Source organism: Mauremys reevesii, unplaced genomic scaffold (genome assembly GCF_016161935.1).
Source record: "Mauremys reevesii isolate NIE-2019 unplaced genomic scaffold, ASM1616193v1 Contig55, whole genome shotgun sequence".
In the NCBI taxonomy this organism is placed as follows: Eukaryota; Metazoa; Chordata; order Testudines; family Geoemydidae; genus Mauremys; species Mauremys reevesii.
This window is the reverse complement of record NW_024100868.1, coordinates 416,933-443,755: the sequence shown is the minus strand read 5'-3', so window position 1 is coordinate 443,755 and position 26,823 is coordinate 416,933. Positions and strand designations below refer to the sequence as shown.

General features: G+C 43.9%; 1 protein-coding gene across 1 annotated transcript; it reads left to right on the top strand.

The window, feature by feature from the left end:
• Nucleotides 1-8,352: 8,352 nt before the first annotated feature.
• LOC120394395 (tyrosine-protein kinase STYK1-like) lies at nucleotides 8,353-19,660 on the top strand (the record flags this gene model as incomplete). The annotated part of the gene is made up of 9 exons (XM_039518632.1): nucleotides 8,353-8,462; nucleotides 10,645-10,782; nucleotides 12,005-12,271; nucleotides 12,867-13,048; nucleotides 13,634-13,717; nucleotides 15,124-15,332; nucleotides 15,628-15,668; nucleotides 16,945-17,041; nucleotides 19,414-19,660. Coding segments are annotated over 9 exons (1,333 nt in total), but the record flags the coding sequence as incomplete, so codon positions are not given.
• Nucleotides 19,661-26,823: the final 7,163 nt, after the last annotated feature.

The following is a 26,823-nucleotide window of genomic DNA, read 5'->3' as shown; positions in this document are numbered from 1 at the left end:
TTCAGTCTGTTGCCCCTTTACCTGAACAGTTAGCCAGTATGTGGGGCCTTGCTGGGTTTTTTCTGTCAGCAAACATTTCAGATGCTACACATCAGATGTATTTTTGGTGCAATCCTGTTTATTTGCAAACTGTGTGCATAAACTCATGTTTTTCTGAACACTACAGAAACAAACAACAGTCAACAGTTTCCTTGCTCAGAGTTTCCAAGCCTGCCTGTCCGATGTGTTCTGTGCCCAAGAAGCTCTGTCTCTTGGCTCCTTTTCAGGGCTATGCTCATGACTGCTTCTCTGGCTTTGTGGGCTTCCTGACTCTCAGACAGTTTCTTGCCAAACAGTCCCTGTGTTTGCAACCAGCCACAACAGAAACCCTCTTAGGCTATGTCTACACTAGAGAGCTTACAACAGCCCAGCTGTATCAATGCAACTGCGCTGCTGTAAGATCTCTTGTGTAGCTGCTCTATGCTGACAGGAGAGAGATCTTTTGTCACCATAATTAAACCACCCCCAATGAATGGCTGTAGCTATGTCGGCGGGAGACGCTCTTCTACAAAATAGCGCTGTACATACTGGCGCTTATGTCGGTGTAACTTATGTCCTCAGGAGGGTATTTTTCTCACACTGCTGCCTAATTCTCCTTGGGTTAGCTGTTGCTCAGGCCTTTCCATGTGGCCCAGTCTCTTGGATGATGGCTTTTATTGTTGTCACTGCATAAAAGGTGCTTAATTGTTCCTTCCATTTAGCCTGAAGAAAAAGTGCTTAGCACACCCATCAGCTTTCAAGAGGTCTGTGTGATTGTCTAATAATGAAAGACCATCTGGATGGCATAACTAGTCCTTACTATTTGAAAATTGTTCATAAAGTAAATGATCAAGCCTGGCTGTGAAATTTAGGGGCAATGTATATTTCCTTGTATCATCACAGAACCTCCAACAGCCTCGTCATTCACACGCTTTTTTCTCCAGCATCATCTGTACAAATATCTCTGGTGCGAGCCTAGCAGCATTTCCCCTCTTTCTCTTGAAAACTTCTATTTTTTCTTTTTCTTGGACCCTCAATGCGGCCTTTCTGAGATCTCTGTTTACTTCCAAAATGTAACCTTTTAAACATCTATTTACACTGACCTCCACAACTCCTCTTCCCTCCCTAACAATTGTTTTGCTCCTATTTTCACAATAAGCTACACCACCAATTCATTTATTATTAGGGGTATTAGGTATGAATTCTAATTTTATATTCTTACCATTGCTAGTTCAATGAGAAAGTGCTTTGTAAGAATCATAGAATCATAGAATATCAGGTTTGGAAGAAACCTCAGGAGGTCATCTAGTCTACCCCCTGCTCAAAGCAGGACCAATCCCAACTAAATCATCCCAGCCACAGCTTTGTCAAGCCAGGCCTTAAAAACCTCTAAGGATGGAGATTCCACCACCTCCCTAGGTAACCCATTCCAGTGCTTCACCGCCCTCCTAGTGAAAGAGCTTTTCCTAATATCCAACCTAGACCTCCCCCACTGCAACTTGAGACCATTGCTCCTTTCCTCATTGCACCCCAGAAGGCACTGAAATTGGAAACTGAAGTGTCACTTTTATTTTATTACTTGCTTTCTGAGGGAAGAATGGGCTGTTGCTCTGGTTATTAACTATCATTTCTTATTTTTTATTACACTGTCTACTATCGGGTTATGGCTGCCCAGAGCAGGTGTGAGGGCAACTGGATGGGATTCACAGTGATGGAATAGATAAGAAACCTCATGTCTAGGAATATGAAAAAGAGTGAAGACCTATTCATGGATATGCACAGGCACATGAATAGAGACTCAGACCAAACGTTGAAGAGAAGAAAACAAGAACCACCGCTGACAGACAGGACAGGCCCAGGCAGGAGGGCAAGGAACTGAAGCAAGACTACTTCTGAAAGGAGATGGAAATGAGAATGGAGGACAGACAGCTCCAAAGTGAAGTTTTCATTGTGTATAAAAAGATTCAAGAAGAGATGTTAGAACAGCTGACCCAACAATTTACCTGGAACTGGACTAGATGCCAGTGCAACACTTAATCACAGAGCAATATTACAAATGGGACTGCCCCTTATTCTCCAAGTCCCTTATATCTGTACCCAGGGCATTATATCTCTTCATATAACAGAAACAAGGTAGAGTGGAATCCCAGACTTGGTCTACATCACCAACTTATGTCAGTATAACTACGTCATTCAGGGGTGTGCTAAATACCTACCCCTAAGTGCTGCAGTTATCCCAGCTGAAATCCTGGCTTCTTCCATCAACATTGCTACCGCCCCTCCAGGAGGTGGAGTTCCTACACTGATGGGGAAAAAGCTCAGCGAGATGCATTGTATGAACTGTAAAATATTAGCTCTGTTACCAATGCTTGTGTAAATTTGCTACATGGATTTGATGTTGAATGCTTGTTTGCATATAATAAAATAGATTATTGAAAAAACCCCTTCACTTGTTGGTTTTTATCTATCACTGTTCTCAGATATTGCCAGAATATCCTATGCTGCCTTGCTGCGTTCGACTCAAGGGCCTCAGAGCTACTTTTCATAAGTGTCAGCAGTCATCTTTCTTACTGAGCAAGCAACAGGAGATTTGAATTCATTCTAGTCTCTGCTTTTGAGGAAAGGGCTAGTAAGTAGCACCGGTACCCAGAGAATCAGGGAGTTTCCATGGAATTAAGAGTGTTTTTATGGGCTATCACTCTAGTTCTGACTTTCTTTCTGTTACATAATTGTAAATCTCTATATAGATTCATATTTGTATGTCTACACATACTGTCTGGAATAATATTGTAGTTCAAGAAATACCTCTGTATTGTTATTAGAGAGAAGGTGTCTTTTATTTAATTTGTTTTTTGAAACATTTGTGAGAACATGGTGCTGGTGCAAGGTGGCAACCCTGGAAACTGAAGTGCTGTATTTATTCACAGAAGAGATATGGCATAGGCAGTGGCAATGCAAGGTTCCTCACTCTGCCTCCACTAATGTGCCTTAACCCTGACCTTGGAGGGACCATTTTTAAGGCAGAAGGTAGGTTAGTCTTAAGAGCCTGTTCCATGTTTGGTCTCTGCTGAGACAGTCAGCAGGAAGCCAATTAGTTTGTGTTGTAACCATGTATTTGTGATGTGAACACCTGAAATAAGAGGAACTGAACTGAGATTTACCAACACATTTCATACAAACCACCCAAAAACTATCTGATGATAACAACTTTCAGTCAATACTGAACTGAGCTGAGCTGGGTTCACTTTGGCTACTGAAAAGTGCAAGTCTCTATAGCCTGGTAGCAAATGTGCTAAGCCAGCCAGTCCCCTCAGGGGTTCATTTGCTTAAACTCTTTTTAAACACCATGTAAGTTGAACACTTCATGCCTCTGGATACAGTTTCATGCTTGTTACACAATTAATTAGCAAAGAATGTATTTAGAATGGAACTGGGAATTGGGAACTCTTAAATTCCATATAACCTTCTCTGTTCCCATGGCTGTAAAAGGGGGATAATAATACTTATCCACCAAACAGGGGGCTTTGTGATCAATCAGTTAATATTCATGCTGTGCTTCAAAGCTGGGATCCTAGCACACAAGATTTGCTATATTGCAGATCAGAAGAGTGGCCCATGTAAAGTGCCAAGTGCTACTAGAATCAATTTGTGCTTTACATTGAAAATAACACTGAAAAGTATTTCAGAAGATTATTATAATTTTGTTTTAAGTGGAATGGTGTCCTGGATTTTGCCCTCACTTGGTTCAATTTTGCTGGAGGGGCTGTTGTGTGAATGGGCTTGTCTAAACTAGACTTTGACTGAAAAAAAATCTTTCCATTGCTAACAGCAGTGCAGTTCCACCAAAAAGAGCAACAGTGCAAATAAGGTGCTGGTCGCTGCCAGCTATTTTATCACCAGCTTGCGTAGACCTGCCCTGATCTTGGATAGACAACATAACAATTAAATGACAACTTCCTGTATTAATGCTCCCGCTACAGCTATTGCTGATGGAGTGCACCAGTATTAGCAACACTGGGATTTTTTTTTTCAGAGAAAGGGCTGGTGTAGATACAGCCTTTGTGTCTAAGATGCTTGTGTGAATTTGTTTGGTTCTGAGCACCTTTGTGACCATACAAGCACATCTGTGTGTAGATACAAGTCTGTGCACACGCACGTCTCTGGGTATGCATATGTGTGTAAGTGTGAATGTGCATTTTTTTGTGTGGATCTGCATGTGTGTCTGAATGGGGGACCAAATGCATGTATTTATTTGTGTGAGTGCTTGTGTGTAACTGGGAATGCAAGTGCCTAAGATTGTACCTATTAGTGACTGTGTCCCTGTATTTGTTCATGACAGTGTGCGTGTATTATACCTGAGGTGGGTTTACTTAGTTTGCTTGCTTACAAGGTAGGGCTGAAAGGTTTGGGTTGATCTTATTGACTTTTCAGTAACAATCGTCCTTCTGGTTGACTCTGGTTTCAATGATTTGCTGACTTTGGAGCCACTCCCTGAAAACAGGTGAATCTGCTGTTGCACTGAGCAGGAAGAGAATTAAAAAATGAAATACAGCTCTAGCTGGGAATTCCCAAACTGCTGCTTATAGACTCATAGACTTGAGGCCAGAAGGGACCATCGTGATCATCCAGAACATTGCAGGCCCTAGCTTTATCCCACTTTGTTTCTTCCCATCTTTTTTCCTATGCACATGTCAAACACCGACCTGTAATTGTATCCTAAGGTCAGCTCAGTTGAGTGTTTTCTGTACCACCAAAGGCTATAAAACTTATTTGTGTCTGTAAGGAAACAGCGACTACGACAATTGTGTTGAAATGCAGCAGCCTTGCACAGTCTGCTCTAAATCATGCAAGGACTTGTAGGATCAAGACCCAGCAGCTGTGTAATGGTCTGTATAAAATGTCTTAGTTGTTCTCAGGGCTGCCTGGGCAGGAGTATTGTGAACAATGTCCCACTGGTCCAATACAAGTATAGTGAATGAATTTACTCACTTTTCTCTCAGCTGCCACCATTCACCACAGTAACTCTCTCAAACAATTTAGATATAATGGGCCAGATCCTCAGCTGGCGTAAATCAGTGCAACTCCATTGGAACTATGTCAGTTTGCAGCAGTTGAGACTCTGGCCTCATGTGTGAGTGACTAGGTCTAGCTGCAAAGGGGGGGAGGGGGTTGGGCACACATTTTTGTCTTTCTTATTTGACTAAAATTGCATCAGTGTCAGGGCTGTGATCAAGGCTTTCATGAATACTATCCCACTGCTGTGTTGTGGCCTGCTCCAAGAGCACTGATCAAATTACTGGTCTCCATTTTCTAATTCACTACAGTCATTCTCTCGCGCTCTCTCTCCCTCCCTCCCTCCTTGTACCTTCAATCTGAAAGAAAGAAAGAAAATTTAGGATGGCAACAGGAGTCTTTCCAATGCACATATGCATTCTCCCAGGAGTATGCAGGAAAACACATATATTCCTATAAAAACATTTGCATGGTCATGAGTTTCCCCTTAATAGTGGTGCAAACAAATGCTTGCACAAATATTTGCAGTAAGCAAATAAGAATAGATGTGATGTGAATATGGTCAAATTAAACTTAAATTTGAATTAAACCTAAGCATTTCTCATGACTATGCTAAAGAAGTGTCAAGCAAAATTCCCCGGGAAGCTTTGCAAAGTCAGGTTAAGACAGACAATTAAGAGTTATTAGCAAGCAGCTTTTATATTGCTTATAGTCCAGAAAATATATCTTAAGGTTATAATCTATTTTTTTCCTGCTGTTAACATTTTTTATACTGAGCTGTGCTTTGCAAAAAAACACGTTTGTGTTTAACTCTGATTATAACTGAAACACAAGAAAGGTGTATATGGGAAACATAGCATGTCTCACAGGTGCATAGGGAATATTAGTTATAAAGGTTACCTAAATGTTTAATTGGTTAAAACTCTTGTTTTAAACCTACGCTAAACTCTGCAGTTAAAAGGTTACACTGTTGTGGTGCTTTGTTATGCTGGAAATTTAGAGCAAATGTAATTGTAACAAGATTGTAAATGTAACAAGATTGACCTTTGTCAATGATTCAATGGTACCAGTCATGCAGGGGCGGCTCTAGGCATTTTGCCGCCCCAAGCACGGCAGGCAGGCTGCCTTCGGCGGCTTGCCTGCGGGAGGTCCGCCGAAGCCGCGGGACCAGCGGACCCTCCACAGGCAAGCCACCAAAGGCAGCCTGCCTGCCGCCCTCGTGGTGACCGGCAGAGTGCCCCCAGTGGCTTGCCGCCCCAAGCACGCGCTTGGCGTGCTGATGCCTGCAGCCGCCCCTGCAGTCATGTCACTTGCCACAAATTGTAATGTGGGATAAATATCCTGTCTATAAAAGTCCATTGAAACTGCTGTAATGCACACCAGTGTGGGTAGGCAGGCCTGATATTCCAGGATTAATAAATTAACCTTTTCTGTTTGTGCTGTTTGATCTTAGCTTTCTAATCTTTGGTTAGTATCAGAGGGGTAGCCGTGTTAGTCCGCACAAAAACAACGAGGAGTTCGGTGGCACCTTAAAGACTGAATTGGCCTTGTCATCACTGGTTCTCCACTTGTGAGGTAACTCCTCTTCATGTGCCAGTATATTTATGCCTGTATCTGTAATTTTCACTCCATGCATCTGAAGAAGTGTTTTTTTTACCCACAAAAGCTTATGCCCAAATAAATCTGTTAGTCTTTAAGGCACCACCAGATTCCTTGTTGTTTCTGTAGTCTTTGATTAGTAAACTACATTTGAGCTTGACCAATTGATGTCTCAATCAATAAATAATCAAAAGAACCCATTATTTACAATAGAAACATTTTTCATTTTTCACCCCACTCTATCTGTAGGAATTACAGCTATGTTATCTTGCAAGGCTCATAACATCCTATGCCAAATGACACATATACCTGTATGTTTTATATTTTTACCAATAAGTTGACACATACCTGGAAATGTTTACTAATATTGGCATTGGAGCTGATGCAAGTTTGTCACTAAGTAAGAATTACTGACATGATAAATAGTCACCTGCCTGTATTTCACAAATGTATATACTATCACCCTGTCATTGGAGTTCAGGTGAGACAATTTAAAGACAGATAGAATGTGAAATATGTATAGTAGAAAAAACAGAGTTGTACAGCAGAAAATGCCGCTGTTGCACAGATGATATTGTGAAGTTATAGGTACACTGTCATATGTTATTTGATAGTTCAAATATTTGTAAAATGGTCTTTCAAAAGTGAGAGAAGTACAGCCAAACAACTATGATGAACAGAATTATTGGTATGAAACTGTACTCCTGCATGTTGTATTGATGTGCAGCTGTAATGGCCACACCTAGATACTACACAGCATTATGGACCAGACTCACCAGTACCTTCTGGCTGCTTTACACATCTCAAGTAATGCAAAACTGCTGTAAATCTATATTAATAGGATGGTTAAAGAGGGTTTACAGCTGCTTTGCAATGCCAGAGTAGCACAAAGCAACTGGTGTGTATTGGTGAATCTAGTCCTATGTATGCAAGGGTGCACAACTGGTAGTTACAGAGATTTCAACAGATGAAGGGGCACTGTACATAATTACAGGTGTAAAGGGTCTCTCCTAGGGAGTATGCGGAATTACAGGTGTAAAGGTGTATATTTGCATGTTGCGTGGAATGTCAGGTGTAATGAACGTTAGAGAGAATTACAGGTGTAATGAATCATATGTATGAAGTTTCCTTACAGATCTGATTATGTCTGTAATATGGAATCACTATTGGAAACCTTAATGAGAAAGCTGCTGTTTATTAGTATATGTTCATGATGCAGTAACATAGTGCAAGCACTCTGGTCAGGAATACCAGGTAGAATGGTGTGATGTGGTGTCTTATGCATATGTGCTTGATGTTTTATAGGCCTAGAGATAAAAGACTGAGTTATTCCAGCATCTGAAATGTGATTTACACAGATAATTTACTTATAAGTAAACTAATGTCTCTTAACTTGTGCACATGTGCCTGCCTGAGGAATGAGAGGTACCTGACTCTCCCACATGGTACTGTAGAACAAACCTAGGCTTAGTAAGAACAAACCTAGCCTCTGCTCCAGTACTGAGATACCATCACCAGAAATTGATTCTGACTATGCCATATTAGACCATTAACCCCTAGGTGTCCATAGCTCTCCAAGTCTCTGATTTGCTTCCTCCCACTAATCTGAGGCTAGATTAGAACCAGTGACAAAGACGTTGAACAGCATAGCTTCTCACACACTTTCCCAGCAACCATCTCGTCCTGCCACTGTATTTATGGTAATGCTTCATATCTGTGCAGTGGAAATTCCAGCGGTGAAGGACATGCTCACACTGAGCTGATCATGGCAGGGGACGTACGGAGACTCAGACGCATGCTACTGGAATGCAACAGCAGTGACAAGTTATGTGGTAAGATTCAAGGAAACTGTCTCCTTGCCTTTTACTTGTGTGTGTCCAGGTCTCATAAGCTGAGCAGCAGGACCTGCTCAGTCAACTGTGAGCCACCCTCACCTCCAGAAAGTGATTTGATTGGGCCTCCCCTGCAGTAAGTCCCAATGCATGATCTCTTCTTCACACCTGCCCCCATCTGTTTTGCCTTTCCATCTGAGTGTATTGGCTTTGTCACTCAGGGTGGAGAACAAAGAATATGTTTCCAGAAGTGGTGTATATGGCTGGGTGGAAAGGATAGGGGAATGATGGATGAAGATTTCTTGTTAAACAGGAGGAGCAATGTAACACCAGGGTTCAAAGGGAGGTATACTAATTCCACTTGGGGGTCAAATTATTATCATCACAGAGCTCTGAGTCAGCCCACATCAGTGTTGCACTGACCCTAGTAGCACTAGAATATAAGCAATAAACAACATAGAAGCATTCTCACTGGGATGCCCTGCAGCTGCAGGCTTGGCAGCCTTATCTGTTCTGGTTTAAGCAGGGTTAGGCTTGGACAGCATTTGATGGGAGAGTTAGCTAGAACAGTGCCTAGAAAAAATGGTGATGGATACCTTAGAAATACCTGAGATAGGCAGACCATCAAGGGAAACTCAGATGCTGCAAGAAATGCTGTTTGTGACTCATTAGAAGAGTCTCTTCCTTCTGAATCACTACTGAAATCAATGCCCCTGCAGGAGGTTAGGGGAAATCACCTTTTGGTTGAGACATATAGATGAGGTCTTGACCACATGTGGTCTTTAAAGATCCCATGGTACTTTTCAAGGGACCGATATTGGTAGGTGCCAAGCTCCGTCAGCCCTTATTAATTTCATTGGGAGTTGAAGGTACTTATCACTTTATATGAGAATGGCAGCATCCCAGAGTATTGTGACCCAAGAGAGTAAGGATGTTAACCACAGCATTCTGGCCAAATTCCAAACCAGTTAATTTACCCTTCCGCCCTAATATCCCCCACCCCAGTGTTTTAATGGGAGAAGTTATTCATTTCACTTCAATTACACGGTTGTGCAGCATTGTTGACATAGAATGGCTGCCAGGCTCCACCCCAGAGCCAGCTGTATTTCATTGGTGAATGATCCCTAAATGTACTGGCTAATACTTTCAGTCTTCATATACAAGTATGTGGCAGTGGGGGCGGGGGGCATGCACTCACCCTATTGAGGAAGAAGATAATAAACTCTTCTGGGTTCGTCCACACATCTGCAAGACTTGCTGTGCCTGGAGGGGAAGCTTAAGAAGTGAACTCCAGTCCAAGGATTGGTAACTGGGGAAGATTATTATGCCTCAGAGACAGCTGATTACAGGGATAGATTAGTGAAGAGGGAGGAGTCATTGATCCTGGGATTGCCTGAACCAGATACAGAGTGAATGTTTACCAAAAAGCTGGAGGGAGGGTCTAGGGAAGGACTCTACTCCTGATCATGACAATAAAATGCCTATAGATAAACTGGGACCAAGGTTTGCCCATGAGATTGAACGCCTTGTATTTCTCTCTTTTTTTTTTTATTTTGGTCTTTCCTGCCCCTGGAGACGGGGTAAGATGTGTGTGTTGTTATTTTTTTAGAGAGACTCTTGTATACCCCAAGCAGGGGTAGGAATCTGTGAGTGCCAGAAGAAGGAAGCAACCCAAACTGTGGTCTGGGTGGGGGGACTCCAGGACAGGGCTGCCCAGAGGATTCAGGGGACCTGGGGCAAAGCAATTTCAGGGGTCCCTTCCATAAAAAAAAGTTGCAATACTGTAGAATACTATATTCTCATGGGGGCCTGGGGCAAATTGCCCCACTTGCCACCCCCTCTGGGCAGCCCTGCTCCAGGAGATCCCATCCACCACAAGGCACCTAAAGAAGTGGCCTGATATACAGAGGTGAAGAATTCCCTTTGACTACAGTGGGAGTCTTAAATAGTCAGCCCCTCTGGAAATCAGGCTAGCAGTTGATAAGGTGCTTAGATATTAATGCAATGAGCACAGAATGGATAGATAGCTCCTTCATGTTGAAAATTACTAGAATGGACTATTGTTATGGTGTTGTACAGACTCTGTTCAGTGTGGGAGTGTTGTACACACTGTGATTTCACTGAGCAATAACAGTGCAATAACGACTACTCCTTGTTCCCCGTTTTCTCTTTCCATTGACAGTTGTGCGTGAGTACCAGACTGAAGTGATCATCATCCCTGTCCTTCTAGTGGGTGTCTTTGTCATCCTGTTAGGTGTGATCCTTTGGCTCCGCTATCGAAGCTGGAGGTCGAAGCAACAGCAACTGCCCAGAAGCCAAGGTAACAAAGGGGGGAGAGCTGGGTTCAATGGCAAGTCTCTCATTCCCACCCCCAGGGCTGTCAGAGACTAGGAGAACTGAAGAGCATGAACTTGGCACTCAATGGCCTTGTCTAAATTAGGAAAATTGGGACCTCTAGTTCACCACTGGTACAGCTCCGCCAGTGGTAGCAATGGTGGAGGTTGTGGCATAGAGAAGACTCAGGTACTTAGACCATTGTGTCATCTCACCCTGCTCTGAGTAGAGTTAGATGGCATTAGGGTGACCAGACAGCAAATGTGAAAAATCAGGACAGAGAATGGGGGGTAATAGGAGCCTCTATAAGAAAAAGACCCAAAAATCAGTACTGTCCCTATAAAATCAGGACATTTGGTCACCCTAGATGGCATAATGGTAAAATCACTTGAGACCTGTCATGCAGGGGACATGGTTTCAAGCTGCAGTCTCTCACTTCCTTCAGGGCCAGTGTAGGCTGGCCACAGTGCCATCTGGAGGTTAATACTCTGCACTGCAGTGGATCCAGGTTCAGTTTCTAGTCATGGTGTCCTATGGCTAGGAGCACTATGAGGCTGGATTGGCTGGCATATGCTGTGTGGGTATCACAGATTTGATTCCCAGTTATAGTGGCCAATTCCCAGGAGTCCACTCAGTTGTGGCTGGCAACACTACAGAGTTGGGGTGCATTGCAAAGTGGCTAAATCAAGAAACCCAGATTTGAGCTTGTTTTGTATCCATGCACAAAGAGCAGAACAAGTACTTCCAGTCTAAAATGAAATGGTACTTATTAATTGGTACATATTAAGGGAATTAAGAAAGAATGAAAGTAAAGTCTCTAAGGACACTGTGTGTCTCTTCTCTGTAACAATCTACAGCAATTCTGAGAACAAAATGGCTGCTGTATCTACATACAGGCAGGGTTCTTAGACATGTAAAGATGCAGTACCCAGAAAACAAGGGTTTCATAGTTACATATACCATAGATTTCAGGTCTCAGTTTGTCCTGCCTCTCAGCCGGGTTGTGTGGGAGTCCTGGGGAAGCAAAGTCCTCTGTCTCCTTATGGGCTGGTCTACCTGAGACCAAATAACACTTCCCATCCATGATTCCGAAAATCATAATAGAGCATGAGCCAAAGGGAACAGTTCATGGCCAGTGGCAAAATGTAAAAGGGAAAAATTCATCCCCCAAACAATTATATCTCATTTGGCTTTCATCTTTGCAACAGCTGTTGCCCCATTGCCAGCAAAGGACAAGAACCAGAAGGAACACAGTGAGTCAGAGAACACCTATATCCAGCTGAGTGAGACAACTGTGGAGAGTCTACTAAGATCTGCAGCCTTGACTCTGAAGGAGCTGGAAATACCACAAGACAGACTCATACCAGGGTCCTTGGAGCTGATACACAATGGCAGTTTTGGGGGAATCTACAGAGCGGAATTTGAGACTGGGAAACCTGGGAAGACTAAGACAGTCATCCTGAAAGCCTTACAGGGTAACACAGGTGGCAGGAGTGCTCCATTTGTATACACTTCTCTGTTACCCACTAGTGTGAATCCACTAGAAATTCCCCATTCTCTAGCTCTGAGTCTGTTTTCTTTCTTAGCAGTTGTACCAGGGGCTGCCTTTCTCTGCTGTGAGCTACCCTGCTTTCCTGTTTGCATCCCGCCAGTGATTCCGCTCTCTCTGTGTACCTCTCAATCTCTCTCTATGGCTTTAACGTCTCTACAGAATTTGATCATATTTGAACATGCCTGAAAAGATGTGAGATGACAAGATGCTGACCATGATTTTGCATTCATTGTAGACAAGCACAACTAGTGTTCATCATCATGTCAGCTAGTCGTGGTTAAACTTTGGTCTTAGCAGGGTTTAGTCACAAGCAGTATATATGCATGTTAAAGGAGGTTGTATTGCATGGTCTAAATAATGCTTAGTCCTGCCATGAGTGCAGGGGACTGGACTAGATGACCTCTTGAGGTCCCATCCAGTCCTATCATTCTTTGATTCTCTGTTGAGACTATTGAATAGGATCTTTGCTCTTCTTTGCCTCCCTGTGGTGATACTGTCTTTTTCTCTGGTACTTTCAGACACTGCTGGACCCAGTGAGGTGAAGGATTTCCTGGGAAGGATTAAGTTCCATCAGTCCCTTGGTCATCATGATAACATGGTTGAACTGATAGGATGTTGTGTAGTCCAGCTGCCCCTTTATATGATCCTGGAGGATGTGTCCCATGGGGACCTCCTGAACTTCTTGTGGACCTGCCGCAGGGTGAGTCTGAGGAAGTGAATGCCAGACCAGTTATCATGTCTATCCTCCACCTCTGTCCATGTCTCTTACATACATCTATTTAAGAAGATATCTTTATCATGTGTAATTCTTTTAATCCATTCATCCATAGACTTCTCTAATCATCCATCCATTCACAATACAACTCTTGCTTTATGTATGTATATTTCCACCTAGTCATTCCCCTCATGTCACGTTTCCCCTTCCTTGCCACTTACCCACAAGCTATGCCCACTACATCACTCACCTACCCTACCAGCCATCCACTCCTCCTACGCGTCACCTACCCTTCAATTGTCTAACCATTCACCTTTTTACCTCTTCCATGTTTGTGTTTGATGCAATACCTGAACATTATAAATGTTTATAAAGAATAATTATCTCAAGCAGGGCCAATAATGCCAATTTGCCATGGGGGGCATAAGGAGAGTGATGCCTGTAGGAGGATGGAAGGGTTAGATGGTGCCATTTGCTGAAACCAGAATCTCAAGAGAGAGAAGCAGCATTCCCTCTCTTTTGCTCTACTGTGGCATTTGTTTGATGTGCTTTCTGCTTCTCTTTCTCTAGGACGTAATGACCATGGATGGTATCCCGTATGACCTCACAGAGAGGCAGGTATATAAAGTCGGGCAGCAGGTTGCAGCTGCCTTGGTAAGTCTGATGTAGCTACATCTTGATTCATTTATCATGATAGGAAAGACAAAGAAAGAGACGGAAACCCACTCTAACATTGGAGTCCAACCTGGGGAAGGCTATTCTTTCAAATTTAGAATCCAATAAAAATTACGTTTACTAGATTTAAATAGGAAGAAAAAATGGTTTTAGTTCCTGCTAGATCTGATAAGACACTGTTACTGCCTGTTTCTATTAATCCTTGAAACAGGCCAGGAATTAATTCCATTCAAGAATCTGTATTGTTTACCTGCCATAGTAGCACAAGCTGACATTTAATTAGAAAAACTGTAGTTTAAAAATGGAAGCGCTTAAGAAACAGAAGAGATAAAAATAAAGGAAGGATGGTATTGTGGTTAAGGCACTGGACAAAAACTCAAAACATCAATGTTTAATGGCCAGCTTTGTCACAAATTTAGGCAAGTCACTTAAGCTCTGTGTGTCTCAGTCACCTGTCTGTAAAATGGGGATAATAATAATTTTCTATTTAGATTGTAAGCTTTTTGGGGGCAGGAGTTTCTCTTACTATGTGTTTGTACAGTGCCTTGCACAATGGGGCCTGATCTTAGTTGAGGCCTTTAGAAAATACTGGAATAGAAATATTTAACCCAGCTAGAAAAATACAATAATAATGCTGAACAGAATATTATTAGAAAAACCCCAAATGCCCTTCTGTTTCATGAATGAAAATGTTATAGCAAAGAAAGGGGGAAGCAAACACAAGAGTAACAAGGAAAAGATAGGAGGCAATGGGTTAACCCACTGTTGGATTTTCCCTTTCACCAGGACTGGATTCCCTCACTGGTTGGATTCACTCTCCCACTTCTCACTAGTTAAAGCAGATGTTCCCTCTCAGTAGAAGAGAAAGGTCTCTCGATTAGTGATTTTCACTCTTTTAGGAATAGAATGTCCTCTTTGGCAGATTTTCCCATCCAGTAGGAGTGGGTATCACCTGACTGGTGGATTTTCCCTTCAGTAGGAGCAAGTACCACTACGGGTGGTTTACCCCCCCCCCCCCCCCCGGTGGATTAGGTGATGCTCCTGCTGGTGGATATTCACTATAGGTGGCTGCTTTCAGTGATGGTAGCTGAAGTGAGTTTCCTTAGGAATTTTGCATGAAAGGCCAAAGGGCTGAGGGAAGCATCATAGGTCTTTGCATTGTATTGGAACTTCTTGGTCTAACCAATGAGAATATACCTCTGGTAAAAGCTCTTTGTGGTATTATGTAGGTGTGCCAGGTACACTCACCACATGTTTGGCTGCCAGGGACTCAGGTCACTATGGTGCATGAACCATTGGTGGGGGAAAAGGGCATAAATTAATTGATTTTTTCAGTCAGTTAAAAAGAAAAAAGACTGACTCTTCCCCTTTTTCCAACTTGCCAGGAGTTTCTCCAGCAGAAGAAGCTGTTCCATGGGGATGTGGCAGCCAGAAATGTCCTGATCCAGTCTGACTTCACTGCCAAGCTCTGTGGGCTGGGCCTGGCCTATGAAACCCACACCTATGGCACCAGCTGTGTCACACAGATTGTGCCACTCAAGTGGCAGGCACCAGAGCGGCTATTAATGAAACCTCCCAGCATCAAGTCAGACATGTATGGTTTGTTCTGGGGTGAAACTATATTTGGATTTCAAACCTTATCTATCACTTTCAGTTCCTCACACAACACTTTGTTCTGATCCCCAGATCAAAACTCCATTGTAGGGCTCACCCTTGCTTCCAGCATGGAGCTCCACCTGGCGGCTCACCCCTTCCTCCCTTTGCTCACTTCCCCAGCTCACACTCATTGTTATCATATGTTTAAATGGCTACCTTGCTTTTTTCAATTGCCTTCAGGCTAAAGGTGGGAATAAGAGCTGCCAGTGAAATGACATTGTGTTTTCTTGCAGATGGTCCTTTGGAATCTTACTCTATGAGATGATCACATTAGGTAAGGAGAAAAAATAAAATCCTAGGGAAAGGAGGGAGTGTCAAGGGACAGCTAAGGCTAAGAGTCTCAAACCTGAATGCATACATTTAGGCATTTAAATAAACAGCTTGATTTTTTAAAAAGGTTTAGATCATCCACTACTCCTTTTGGATTTCCTGTCAATGGGATTTACCTCAGTAAATCAGGACACTTATTTAGGAGCATAAATATGGATTCAGGTGCCTAACCTTAGGCACCCAAGGTTGAAAATTTTGACTTAAGGGCCTCAATTACATTGGCAGTATGGCTACTGAAAAAAGATGGGCTACATTCTTCTGCTGCTGCATGCAACATCAGAATCAAGAGTGTGTGGGAAATGGCCATGGTGTCTTTTACATCATGTGATCACCTCTCTTTGCTAGGAACTGGCAGTTTGCTAGGAACTGGACTGAGACCTCTACAACCTATTTTACAGAGACAACAGAACAGCCTTCAGATGAGAATATCTTTCTGCATTTACTTACCTAGTGTCAGATAACGTAAAAAAGAAAGGCTCTGTACCCTATTCCACACTATTCCTGAGTCATCCAGTCCCCCTAGTTAGTCTGCAAACATTGCCCTAGAAATGAAAGGTTCCATATCCCATTCTTTAAACTCTGTGCTATCTCATCCCTACAGATTCCATTTCTGACATTAAGCACATTTTTAGAGGGGCTTCTCCAGCAGTTATCTTCATATTCCCCAAATAAGGATGCAACTTATGCCTGTCTAAAAATGTGCCTCTCTTTTTCTGGCCTGACAAACGTGAAGAAGAGAGAGATAGGAAAGACCAAAAAAGAATAAAGAATGTAAGGGATTAAAAGACTGCAATTCATGTGTGTGGCCACAGTGTGTCACCCTTATTCCTCACCTTCCTTTCCCCACACTCTATCTGTCCTCTTTATGCTGCACAATTCCACACTGTAGTTTAGGGCTGTCATTTCTGAGTTGCAAAAAACTGGGGCATCCAAACCATTTCATCTGGAACAGCGACGTTAAAGGAATCATTCATCCTGGAAAAATCTGGACAAATGGACAGATGTTACTTTTGCTCTGTGACACTACACTGTCCAGCCACCGGTGTTAACCTTTTATGACTCATCACTCAGCATTTCTCTGAGACTAAAGGAAAGTTGGCATCACAACCTCACTGGTTTATTTGTGCCAGGAAAGAGTAGAGGCCTCACGTAGGAGCTGGAACCTGGAAATCATTTCCCCTGATAGTTTTAACTTTTGTTGTTCATTTTTTTTCTTCCAGGGGCTCCACCATTTCCTGAGGTGCCACCTTCTGATATCCTACAACACCTTCAGAGATGGAAGATCATGAAGAGGCCCTCCACCTGCCAGCCAGCTATGTAAGGGGCTTCCTCTTCTTCTAACCTGATCTGAGTGGTGGGGCTCATACTCTGCTCCCAGCTCAGAGCTGCATGGAGAAGCTCTTATAGCCGCAGTTAGCAAATTTTTCCAGTCATGCCCCTCTTACCATTCATGGAATTTGTCTTCCCCCATTACTTGTAATCTGAAGTAATCCCTTACTCCTGCGCTGTTGCTGGCGATGGTGCTGTCTTTAGAGCTTGGTGCTGGAGAGTGGCGTCTGTTGGCCAGGGCATTCATGTTGTTTGTGGCATGGGAGGACTATTTTATTAATTCCATCTTGCAATACCCATTCTGTTCCCTGCTTCTGCTATTATGGCAGCAGGTCCAGCGGGACCCATGGGATCCCAGTTTCTTTGTGCTCCTCTCAGGGAACGTCTTGCACCCCATTCCCCAGAGGGGCACTGTCCCCCCCCCCCCCCAGTTTGCACACCACTGTTTTACAGTATTTACACTTTCCCTCAAAGATCACATACTGTCCTTGCTACTACTTACTGAGGGTTTTCTTCTTTTTTTCAGTCTCAGTCTATATCTGAACACTTCACTACCAGAAAGATGTTGATAGACTAGTGAGGAATTCTGAAAATTATTAAAGGAAGTGAAGGAAAGATTTGACTAGAGAGATTAGGAACTATTTGGAAAGGGATATATAAAACAGAAAATATCATAATTCCACTATATAAATACTTGGTATGGCCACACCTTCAATTTTGTGTGCAGTTCTAGTCGCCCCTTCTCAGAAAAGATATATTAGAACTGGAAAGAGTACAAAGAAAGGCAACCGAAATGCTTAGGGGTATAGAACAGCTTCCATATGAGAAGAGATTAAAAAGACAGGGACTGTTCATCTTGGAAAAGAGAGGACTAAGTGGGGGATATGATAGAGGTCTATACAGTTGTGAATGGTGTGGAGAAAGTGAATAAGGAAGTGTTATTTACCCCTTCACATAACACAAAAACCAGGGGTCACCCAAGGAAATTAATAGGCAGCAGGTTTAAAACAAACATAGTGAACTACTTCTTCACACAATGCACAGTCAAACTGTAGAACTCATTGCCAGGGGATGTTGTGAAGGCCAAAAGTATGACTGGGTTAAAAAAATAATTAGGTAAGTTCATGGAGGATAGGTCCATCAATGGGTATTAGCCAAGATGGTCAGAGATGCAACCCCTAAACCTCTGACTGCTAGAAGCTGGGACTGAGCAACAGGAGATGGATCACTTGATAATTGCCTTGTTCTGTTCACTCCATTTGAAGCATCTGGCATTGGCCATTGAAGATGGACCATTGGTCTGACCTGGTTTTGCCCATCTTATGTTCTTATATCTGAGGGGGATAGAATGGACAAGAATATTTGTAGGATGTAAATAATAAGGGAGCTAAGTTATTTACTTTGGTATTGGTAAAAGAGAGTATTGCAAGGGCTAAACTGGATGAAAGTGAGTAAAAGGAAAGTTGAGGCTGGATATCAGGGAACATTAAATAACAGCAAGGGACTACGGAACAGATTTAAAAAAAAGAGATGTAGGTACCTAACTCCCATAGATTTAAATGGGAGTTAGGTGCCTAAATACCTTTAAAAATCACACCCTATGAGACTAGGAAGGAAGGAAATAGAGGAGGCCAGTCACTTGGGACACTTAAAACTAAGACTCAAAAAAAGCCTGGAGAATAGACTAGGCAGCAATCATTTATTGGCTAGGGTGATATGGGAGGATCAACAAGATGTGCTCTAACAGACCCTCTTTAATCTCTTCGGGACTCCACTGTATGAAACTTTGACTGCCCAAAAGTCTCTTTCCTTTTCTTGAAGTTTCTTCTTGCCACTTTGATCCCCCTGATCCTGCTGTGCTGTTGTTCCATCTGGGTCTACCCCAATTTGAACCTGGTTTTCTTGACTCTCAGAAATGAGAGGAAATGTCAAAGCAGTGATCAGGTCTTCCAAATGGTACAGGAGTGTCCTTGATGATAACTTGTTCATTCCCCCTGGAAATAAAGGAATTCTCCCTTAAATGAATGAGTTATCCTAGTGGAACAGTACCTCCTGTGTTGACATCAGTCCTGGACAAAAGAGCTCCTGGATATTCAACAAGGAGTCCTGGTAGCTCTCTCAATAAGGAAGGCAGTGGTATGACTTAACGAACATGAACCCTCCTCCCCCATTCCATTTTCATAGGTGAATTCTAATACTAGCATGTGTGCAGATTTCAAAGGTCCCTTATGCTAGCTGTGTATGTAGGTGACATCGAGGTGTGGTCTCCAGAGTTTTCAGTGAGGGTTGGGGATTACTTTGTAGCATAAATTTGTCCTTGTGCCTCATTCCTGGCTTCTCACCACTCCTCTGTCTTACAGGTATGGTATCATGAAGTCCTGTTGGCGGTGGAATGCAACGGACCGGCCGCCACCCGCAGAGCTGATCAAGCGCCTGCAAACAGCAGCCAAGAGCAGCAATGACCAAGTGGTGCTCCAGGTGCCTGAGCTGGTGGTGCCTGAACTATATGCTGATGTGGCTGGCGTTGATTTGGGGAGTCTCGCCAGGGACTACACTGTGCTCTGAAGCATGCCTCTGTGTACTGGGAAGGACTGGATCTCTGACTTTGCCCCTCTTTGGGGATACAAGGGCTGACCCTCTGGAACTCAGAATGAAGTGTGCATTGGGAGGGGTTTCTCTAATTTTTTTTAATGCAGAATGTAGTTAAGAGGGTGGGAAGTTCTGAAATAAACACTAGAATCCAGAAGGGACTCCCAACTCACCACCTTGAAATTGACAAATATACCCTGCACCACTCAAATGCTTCTCTATGTTATGACTGGCTGCACTGACGGGGACCAACCAAACAGAAACAATCATTCTGAGTGACTTCAAGGTGGTTATGAAGGTGGCCTCAAGGTTCAGTTATGAAGTTGTACAGCTTTGAGTGAATGAAGTCTGTGACAAGGAAGCATTCCAGTACCACCATAAGGAGAAGGGTGGGGTGGTAAAAAGTCTTGTCACCCATGACCCCCCACTTTTGCTGCTTTTTCCAGTCATACATATGAAGAGAAGACTTCGACCTGCAGCAATGGCAGCTACTTGGACGGGACTGAAAGCTGTCTACAAGGATTTACAAAAAGTGGACACCATGGATGGATTAGATGATACCAAATAATTCTTTTCCATCTCTAACTCCTTTATTAACTGAGGGCCCATTCAAATGAAGGGTAATATTGCTTTTCAACATTCCACCCCATGGATAGACCTCTCAGGTGCTTTCTGCCATAACCAACTGCAAAATAGTAGACACTGTGTATTCTGATAGAATGAAATACCCTGAATGTTAAGGAATGCAGCAGAGATAGCTATATTAACGTATCACTTGATACAGGAATGAAGGATGTACCACTTGATGCAGGAATGTGTCTTGTTTTGTGGCGAGTGGCAGGGGCAGCGAGTTGTATGGGCCCATGGTGCCCGGGCTCCAGCAAATTCAGGGCCTTCGGGGGCCCAGCTCCACCAATGTTCGGGGTCGGGTCTCTCCCTTGGCCCTGCCTGCCACCCCTGTGCACCTCCTTTGAGTGTCCCCTGGCCCCACCTGCTGCCCCCCGTGCCTCCCCCAGAGCGACCCTGCTTGCCCTGGGCAGTGGGTGGCTTCCCCCTGCAGCTCCATGTTGCACTTCCTTGCCAGCCCCTGCCGGCTACAAGGGAGCGGCACCAGGGGCAGGCTAAGGCGGCTGCTGCGCCTGCGGAGGGAGGAGGTGCATGGCAGCTCCCTCACCCCGGCAGGCGACTCTGAGTTGATTCTGAAGGGGGAGGGGCTTATCCTGGCTGGACCTTCTGAGCAGCAGCCTCAGGGGGCTTCGGTGAGTGTCATGCTGGGGGGGGGGGGAACAGGAGAGGCGCTTCCACCCCCGGAGCTCACTGCTGCCAGTGGGGAGAGGGCTGGGGGGAGTCAGCCTCTCTCCCCCCTCACCCCAGCCCCAGGGCAGCCTTCCTGCTTTATCCCAAACTCCTAATCCCTGGCCCAGACCCGCACCTGCTCCTGCACCCCAATGCTCTGCCCCAGCCCAGAGCCTTTGCCCAGCACCCAACCCCCCTCCCAGAGCCCACACCCAGCACCCAACTCCCCTTCCACACCCAGCATCCCAAACCCCCTCCCACACCCTTCCTGCACCCCAACCACCTGTCCCAGCCGAGAGGCCGCACCCAGCACCCAAACTCCCTCCTAGAGTCTGCATCCCAAACTCCCTCCTGCATCGAAACGCCCTCCCAGAGCCTGCACCCCTCCTGCACCCAAACTCTCTCCCAGCACCCACACCCTGCACCTCCTCCTGCACTCCAACCCCCTGCCCCAGCCCAGAGCCTGCACCCAGCACCCAAACTTCATCCCAGAACCCACACCCCTCCCACACCCAAACTTCCTCGCAGAGCTGACACCCAAACCCCCTCCCGCACCCAAACTCCCTCCCAGAGGCTTGGGGTGGGATGGGGAGGACTTGGGACCCGTTCTGGGCACCACCAAAAATTATACAAACCTGCCGCCCCTGGTGAGTGGTGGCTGAGGTATCAAAGGGTTGCTCAAGGGTAAAAGCTCCAATCCCACCATCTCAGGGAGAAGTCCTCACTGAGATCACACTGTCAGGGAAGGCATCTGATGAGCGTTCATTCTGCCCAAGTGATGCAGAGCAATTTATTTTCTTGTACATTTATCCTTTCAGAATCTAGCTCCTGGAGTAATTTCTTTAGTTTTTTGAGATGTTATTTTATCATTGTAAAATACATCTGGTTACTGTCATGACACAGCTAATATTAGAACAATATGGAGATTACATGGATAGGGTAAGAATAAAAGGTGATGGTAGAGTATTGTGAAAATTACATGGTGGTGATATCATCTGCTGTGTGAACAGTAGACATGGCTACTCTGTGACAAATGTGGCAATGCCTTATATGCTGTGTTAATAAATTGATGATCACATAGCTATTTTGACTTAATGTTGTGACAGCATACATACTCTGTGAATAACAACGAGCTGCTGGATTTGAGGCCAAGATTTAGTGGTGACAGAGGCTTTGGATATTATACTTTATATGGCACCCTTTGCTCAGGACATGTACAAGTGCATGTCATTTTACTGTGAATTTCAGGCCTTGTTTATACTAGGGTTTTAGTCACCAGTATAGCTGCATTGGTGAGTTATACTGGTTCAGTGTGATTTGTATTGGGGAAGCTTACTCTAGTTGAGGGGAAGCTGTCCCAGAGCAAACCTCACTGCACTGATGTCAGTTGTATCTACACTACTAATTTGCCACATGGCAACTACACTACACTAGTGACTAACATCCCAGTGGAGAGAAGGGCTAAGTCAATTTTTCACCCTGCCACCTGCATCTCAGAAGAGTCTGTATGGAACAGGGATAAATGTATTAGAATAATCATACTGATTATTTTGCATGCTGTATAGTCTATTTGATAATTAGTGACATATAAGACTTGTCTGAAAATATTTGGGGGCTTATGAGGGTTTTTTTTTTAATAGGCATCCAAACTTTTACAAAGCTTGAGGGCTGCTAGTCTTGAAGTCAGTGGCATTTTTTTTTACCATTCACTTCAAAAGACACAGACTCAGACCCTGAGCAAACAGACTTTTCACATGAGGTTTCCACAGCTTTCTGTTTTCAGTGGAACTGGACGTACCATGAAAACATCCTTTGCTGGGATTATGTTTCTTGTGGCATAGTAATCCGATGTGAGGCTTCTTCTGCCTCTCCTGATGAAGTTGTTCCAGTTTGGATAAATAATTAAAGAGTGAGTGGAGCAGGTTAACTGGATCCTGCATCCATTCTCTTCCTGTCCCATTGATTACTTAAGTATTTAGACACAGTAAAATAACTTTAAATACCAAGACAGTAACTCTAGTCCACAGGTTAGGGCACTCACCTGGGAGGGGGAGACCTATGGTCCAGTCCCCCATCTCCAGTCACTTTTTAGTTATTTATCCAGAGTGGAACAACTTCAACAAGAGAGAGCGAGGAAGGTGACTATAAGAGTAGCCTTTAACCCCATGATTAGAGCATGCTCTCCTGAGTGTTGGGAGAGCCTGGTGCTAATTCTTTCTCCTTATCAAAAACCTTCCTTCCTTAGAGATTTTTAAGGTCAGGCTTGACAAAGCCCTGGGTGGGATGATTTAGTTGGTTTGGTCCTGCTTTGAGCAGGGGGTTGGACTAGATGACCTCTTGAGATCCCTTCCAACCCTGAGATTCTATGATTCTATCAAGTGAGGGAGAGAAATTGAAGCTGGTTCTCCCACATCGCAGACAAGTACTCTAACCCCTGGTTAGAGGTAGGCACCACCACCTTCTGTTCTGTTTGTTTTGTGTAGAGTTGTGCACCTGACTAACTCATTCTCACAAGAAGAGGCTTGCGTGCCTTAGCTGACTGCCTCCAGGATAGGGGTTCCTATGCGTGAATCGCTATCAGGGCTAAGCACATCTGTGCAGTCTGGACTCAGGCTCCTATCTCCCTGAGTGGGGCGGGGCTTAGGACACATCCCTGCCTAGTATGCTGGCTTCTCTGAATCCCATTCTGCCTGTCTCTCTCCATTCCTGGTATAAGGAGCCTAGACACCTAACTCAGTGTGCACATGTATCACAGTGTGTTCCTGTATATTTCTAGGTGCCCAAAAGTGAGGTGTTGCAATGCTCAGCATCACAACATCTAAGGACCTTTTGTGAATCCAGGTCACAGGCCTTTGGTAGCTGGCTAGGGTCCATCAATACACTTTGGGTCAATACTTTTATTTCTTAAGATGCAATGTAGTATTTTGTAAAAGCAGCGAAGAGTCTTGTGGCACCTTATAGACTAACAGACGTTTTGGAGCATGAGCTTTCGTGGGTGCATTACGAAGTGGGTATTCACCCACGAAAGCTCATGCTCCAAAACGTCTGTTAGTCTATAAGGTGCCACAAGTCTCTTTGCTGCTTTTACAGATCCAGACTAACACGGCTACCCCTCTGATACTTGTAGTATTTTGCTTTCCCAAAGTGAGATCCTAAGGTGCTGAGCATCCTCATTTTACACTGAAGTGAATAAATGAGGCACAAAATGACTGTTAGAATTCTATCTTGCAGGGCTTTCTTCCTCAAACAAGAGAATATTTAAAGGGGAGAAAAAGAACAGCATATCACCCCATAGCAGTGTCCTACCCTGGGTGTGTCGCAGATATCATGTACATGAACTGGACGCTTATGTGCCTTCTTCGGCTGACACCACATAGGAAGTGGTAACTGGCTTGCACATGTGCTGTATTTCTCACCAAAGCTCTGTGGGGGTGGACATATGTATCTTTACAAGAGAGAGTTTCAATTTGAATTGCCTGACCACCTTGGAATTCACTTTGCTAAAATACTGGTTTGTCTTTTGTATCAACTGAGGTCTTCACGGTGCCTGAAAACTCCAGGGGCAGAAGAGGCTTTGATCAACTAAAAATGTACATAATCTTGGAAAATTTACAAAAATATAGATGAAAATTCTTAGCACGGAATGGCAAACACCACAGAAAAGACGTTTTGCATGGGTTTTATTTGTATTTATTTGAAAGTGGAAAAGGCAAAATAAGCACATCATTACAAAGAGAACTTGGCAGTTGCCAGTAGATTTGACTAAAGTGAAGCTTCTACCATACCAGTTCTGTTGAAGAGGAATATTCATGCTGAGGGAAATGCTCAAATTAAAATTTGGTGTGTGTGTGTATGTATCCAAACACTTCATAGAATAATAGAATCTCAGGGTTGGAGGGGACCTCAGGAGGTCATCTAGTCCAACCCCCTGCTCAAAGCAGGACCAAACCCAACTAAATCATCCCAGCCAGGGCTTTGTCAAGCCTGACCTTAAAAACCTCTAAGGAAGGAGATTCCACCACCTCCCTAGGTAACCCATTCCAGTGCTTCACCACCCTACTAGTGAAAAAGTTTTTCCTAATGTCCAACCTAAACCTCCCCCTCTGCAACTTGAGACCATTACTCCTTGTTCTGTCATCTTCTACCACTGAGAACAGTCTAGATCCATCCTCTTTGGAACCCCCTTTCAGGTAGTTGAAAGCAGCTATCAACCCCCCCCTCATTCTTCTCTTCTGCAGGCTAAACAATCTCAGTTCCCTCAGCCTCTCCTCGTAAGTCATGTGCTCCAGCCCCCTAATGATTTTTGTTGCCCTCCACTGGAGGGCAACAAATTGTGTGTTTGCTGAATTGTGTGTTTGCTGAAGGAAATTCTTCCACATTCTTTATTTCTGTTTGCTGTTACTCTGATTATTCTGAGGAGGAGGGAGGGGAAGTCTCTCCAGTTTTTATAAGTTAAACCCTGTATATATAAAAGTGTACTTTTTTCTTTCTCTAATAAAATCTTTTCTTTTTTAGAACTTGATTGATTTCTTCCCTTGTTTGGATTTTCAGGGGAAGGGGGGGGGGAAGTGAATCCCTCTTTGTTTGATTCAAGGAATTTGAATCAAGGTATCTCTCTCCAGGACTAGGGAAGGGGAGGGGGAGGTGAGTCCCTCTTTGTGTTGAGTCAAGGATTTGACTCGGTGTGTAATCTCTCCTGAGCAGGCTGGAGAGAGGGAACGGGGGGAGGGGAACTGGCTGTTTCTCTCTCTCTGGTGAGATTCAAGGGGTTTGAATCTGGGTTCTCCAGGGGAAGTTTGGGGGACAGGCAGTGTGTCAGACACTTAAAAACTGACTGGTTTTTTAATGATTGTGCTGTTTGAGGGTCTGATTCAAGGCTCCCATTGACTTCAATGGGGTTTGGATCAGGCCCTGAAAGAGTCATTGCAGAAGATGGAACATATCAGGACCTTCCAATTAAGAGTTTTATGTGATAGCAGTAATTTGCTATAGGCAAAAAACTTCACCTTAGTCTAGGAAATTAAGAATGTTTCTGTGGGTAGATAAGGATTCAGCAGACATTTTCAAATGCACCTTTGAATGCAAAGTGTAAGAGATATAACCATATCCTGGACAAACGTTATTGAACTAAGTTTGACATTGTGGGTGAGGGATTATATGTAATTCCATGGAGGAGTGGGACCACATCTTTTGGGAACTAAGAACAGTGGGAGATGATTAAACAGATTAACTCAGGTTGTAGCATCTCCAGAGAGATACCACCACCTGGATAGTCTAGCAAATACTAATTCAAACTATTTCTGGGCACCAATTAACAAAGAAAGGACTTTCAAATAAATAGCCTAATTTCAAACTGACTTAAAGCCTCTTTTGATCTGGCAAGCAGACAGGGAATTTGCTTCAAGGGATGCCCCAATCCTTAGGGAAAGGCTAGAAGGACATTGACCTACTGAGGCCCCATAAGACTGGGTGGGCTAGTTGTCAGCAAAAATTGTGATGACCTTGTGGTCACAGGAGAAACCTCTGTGTAGTGTTTAAAGAACTGTTCACTGGCCAGAGCCCTTGTTGGAGTTGGGGGTAATAGCTGGTAACCTTATTAGCAAGCATATAGGTTCTTTTATTGTTTTTAATGTTTTCTCTGTAATGCTTTCACCTTAAGAATGTGTTTGCTTAGAAAGAGCTGTGTGGTAACTTAACTGTGGGCAATTACACTGTTTACTGTCTTTGAGGATAAAAGTAAAGCAGGCTGGCTTAGGCAGGCTGACTTTGCTGAGGAGGTCACAGTATATGCACAGAACTGTGCAATCCAGAAATATTCCAGTCAGGAGGGAGAAAGATGCACATCTCCATCCAAGAGAGGTGATGGCCGAGGAGCCAGGAGTTTA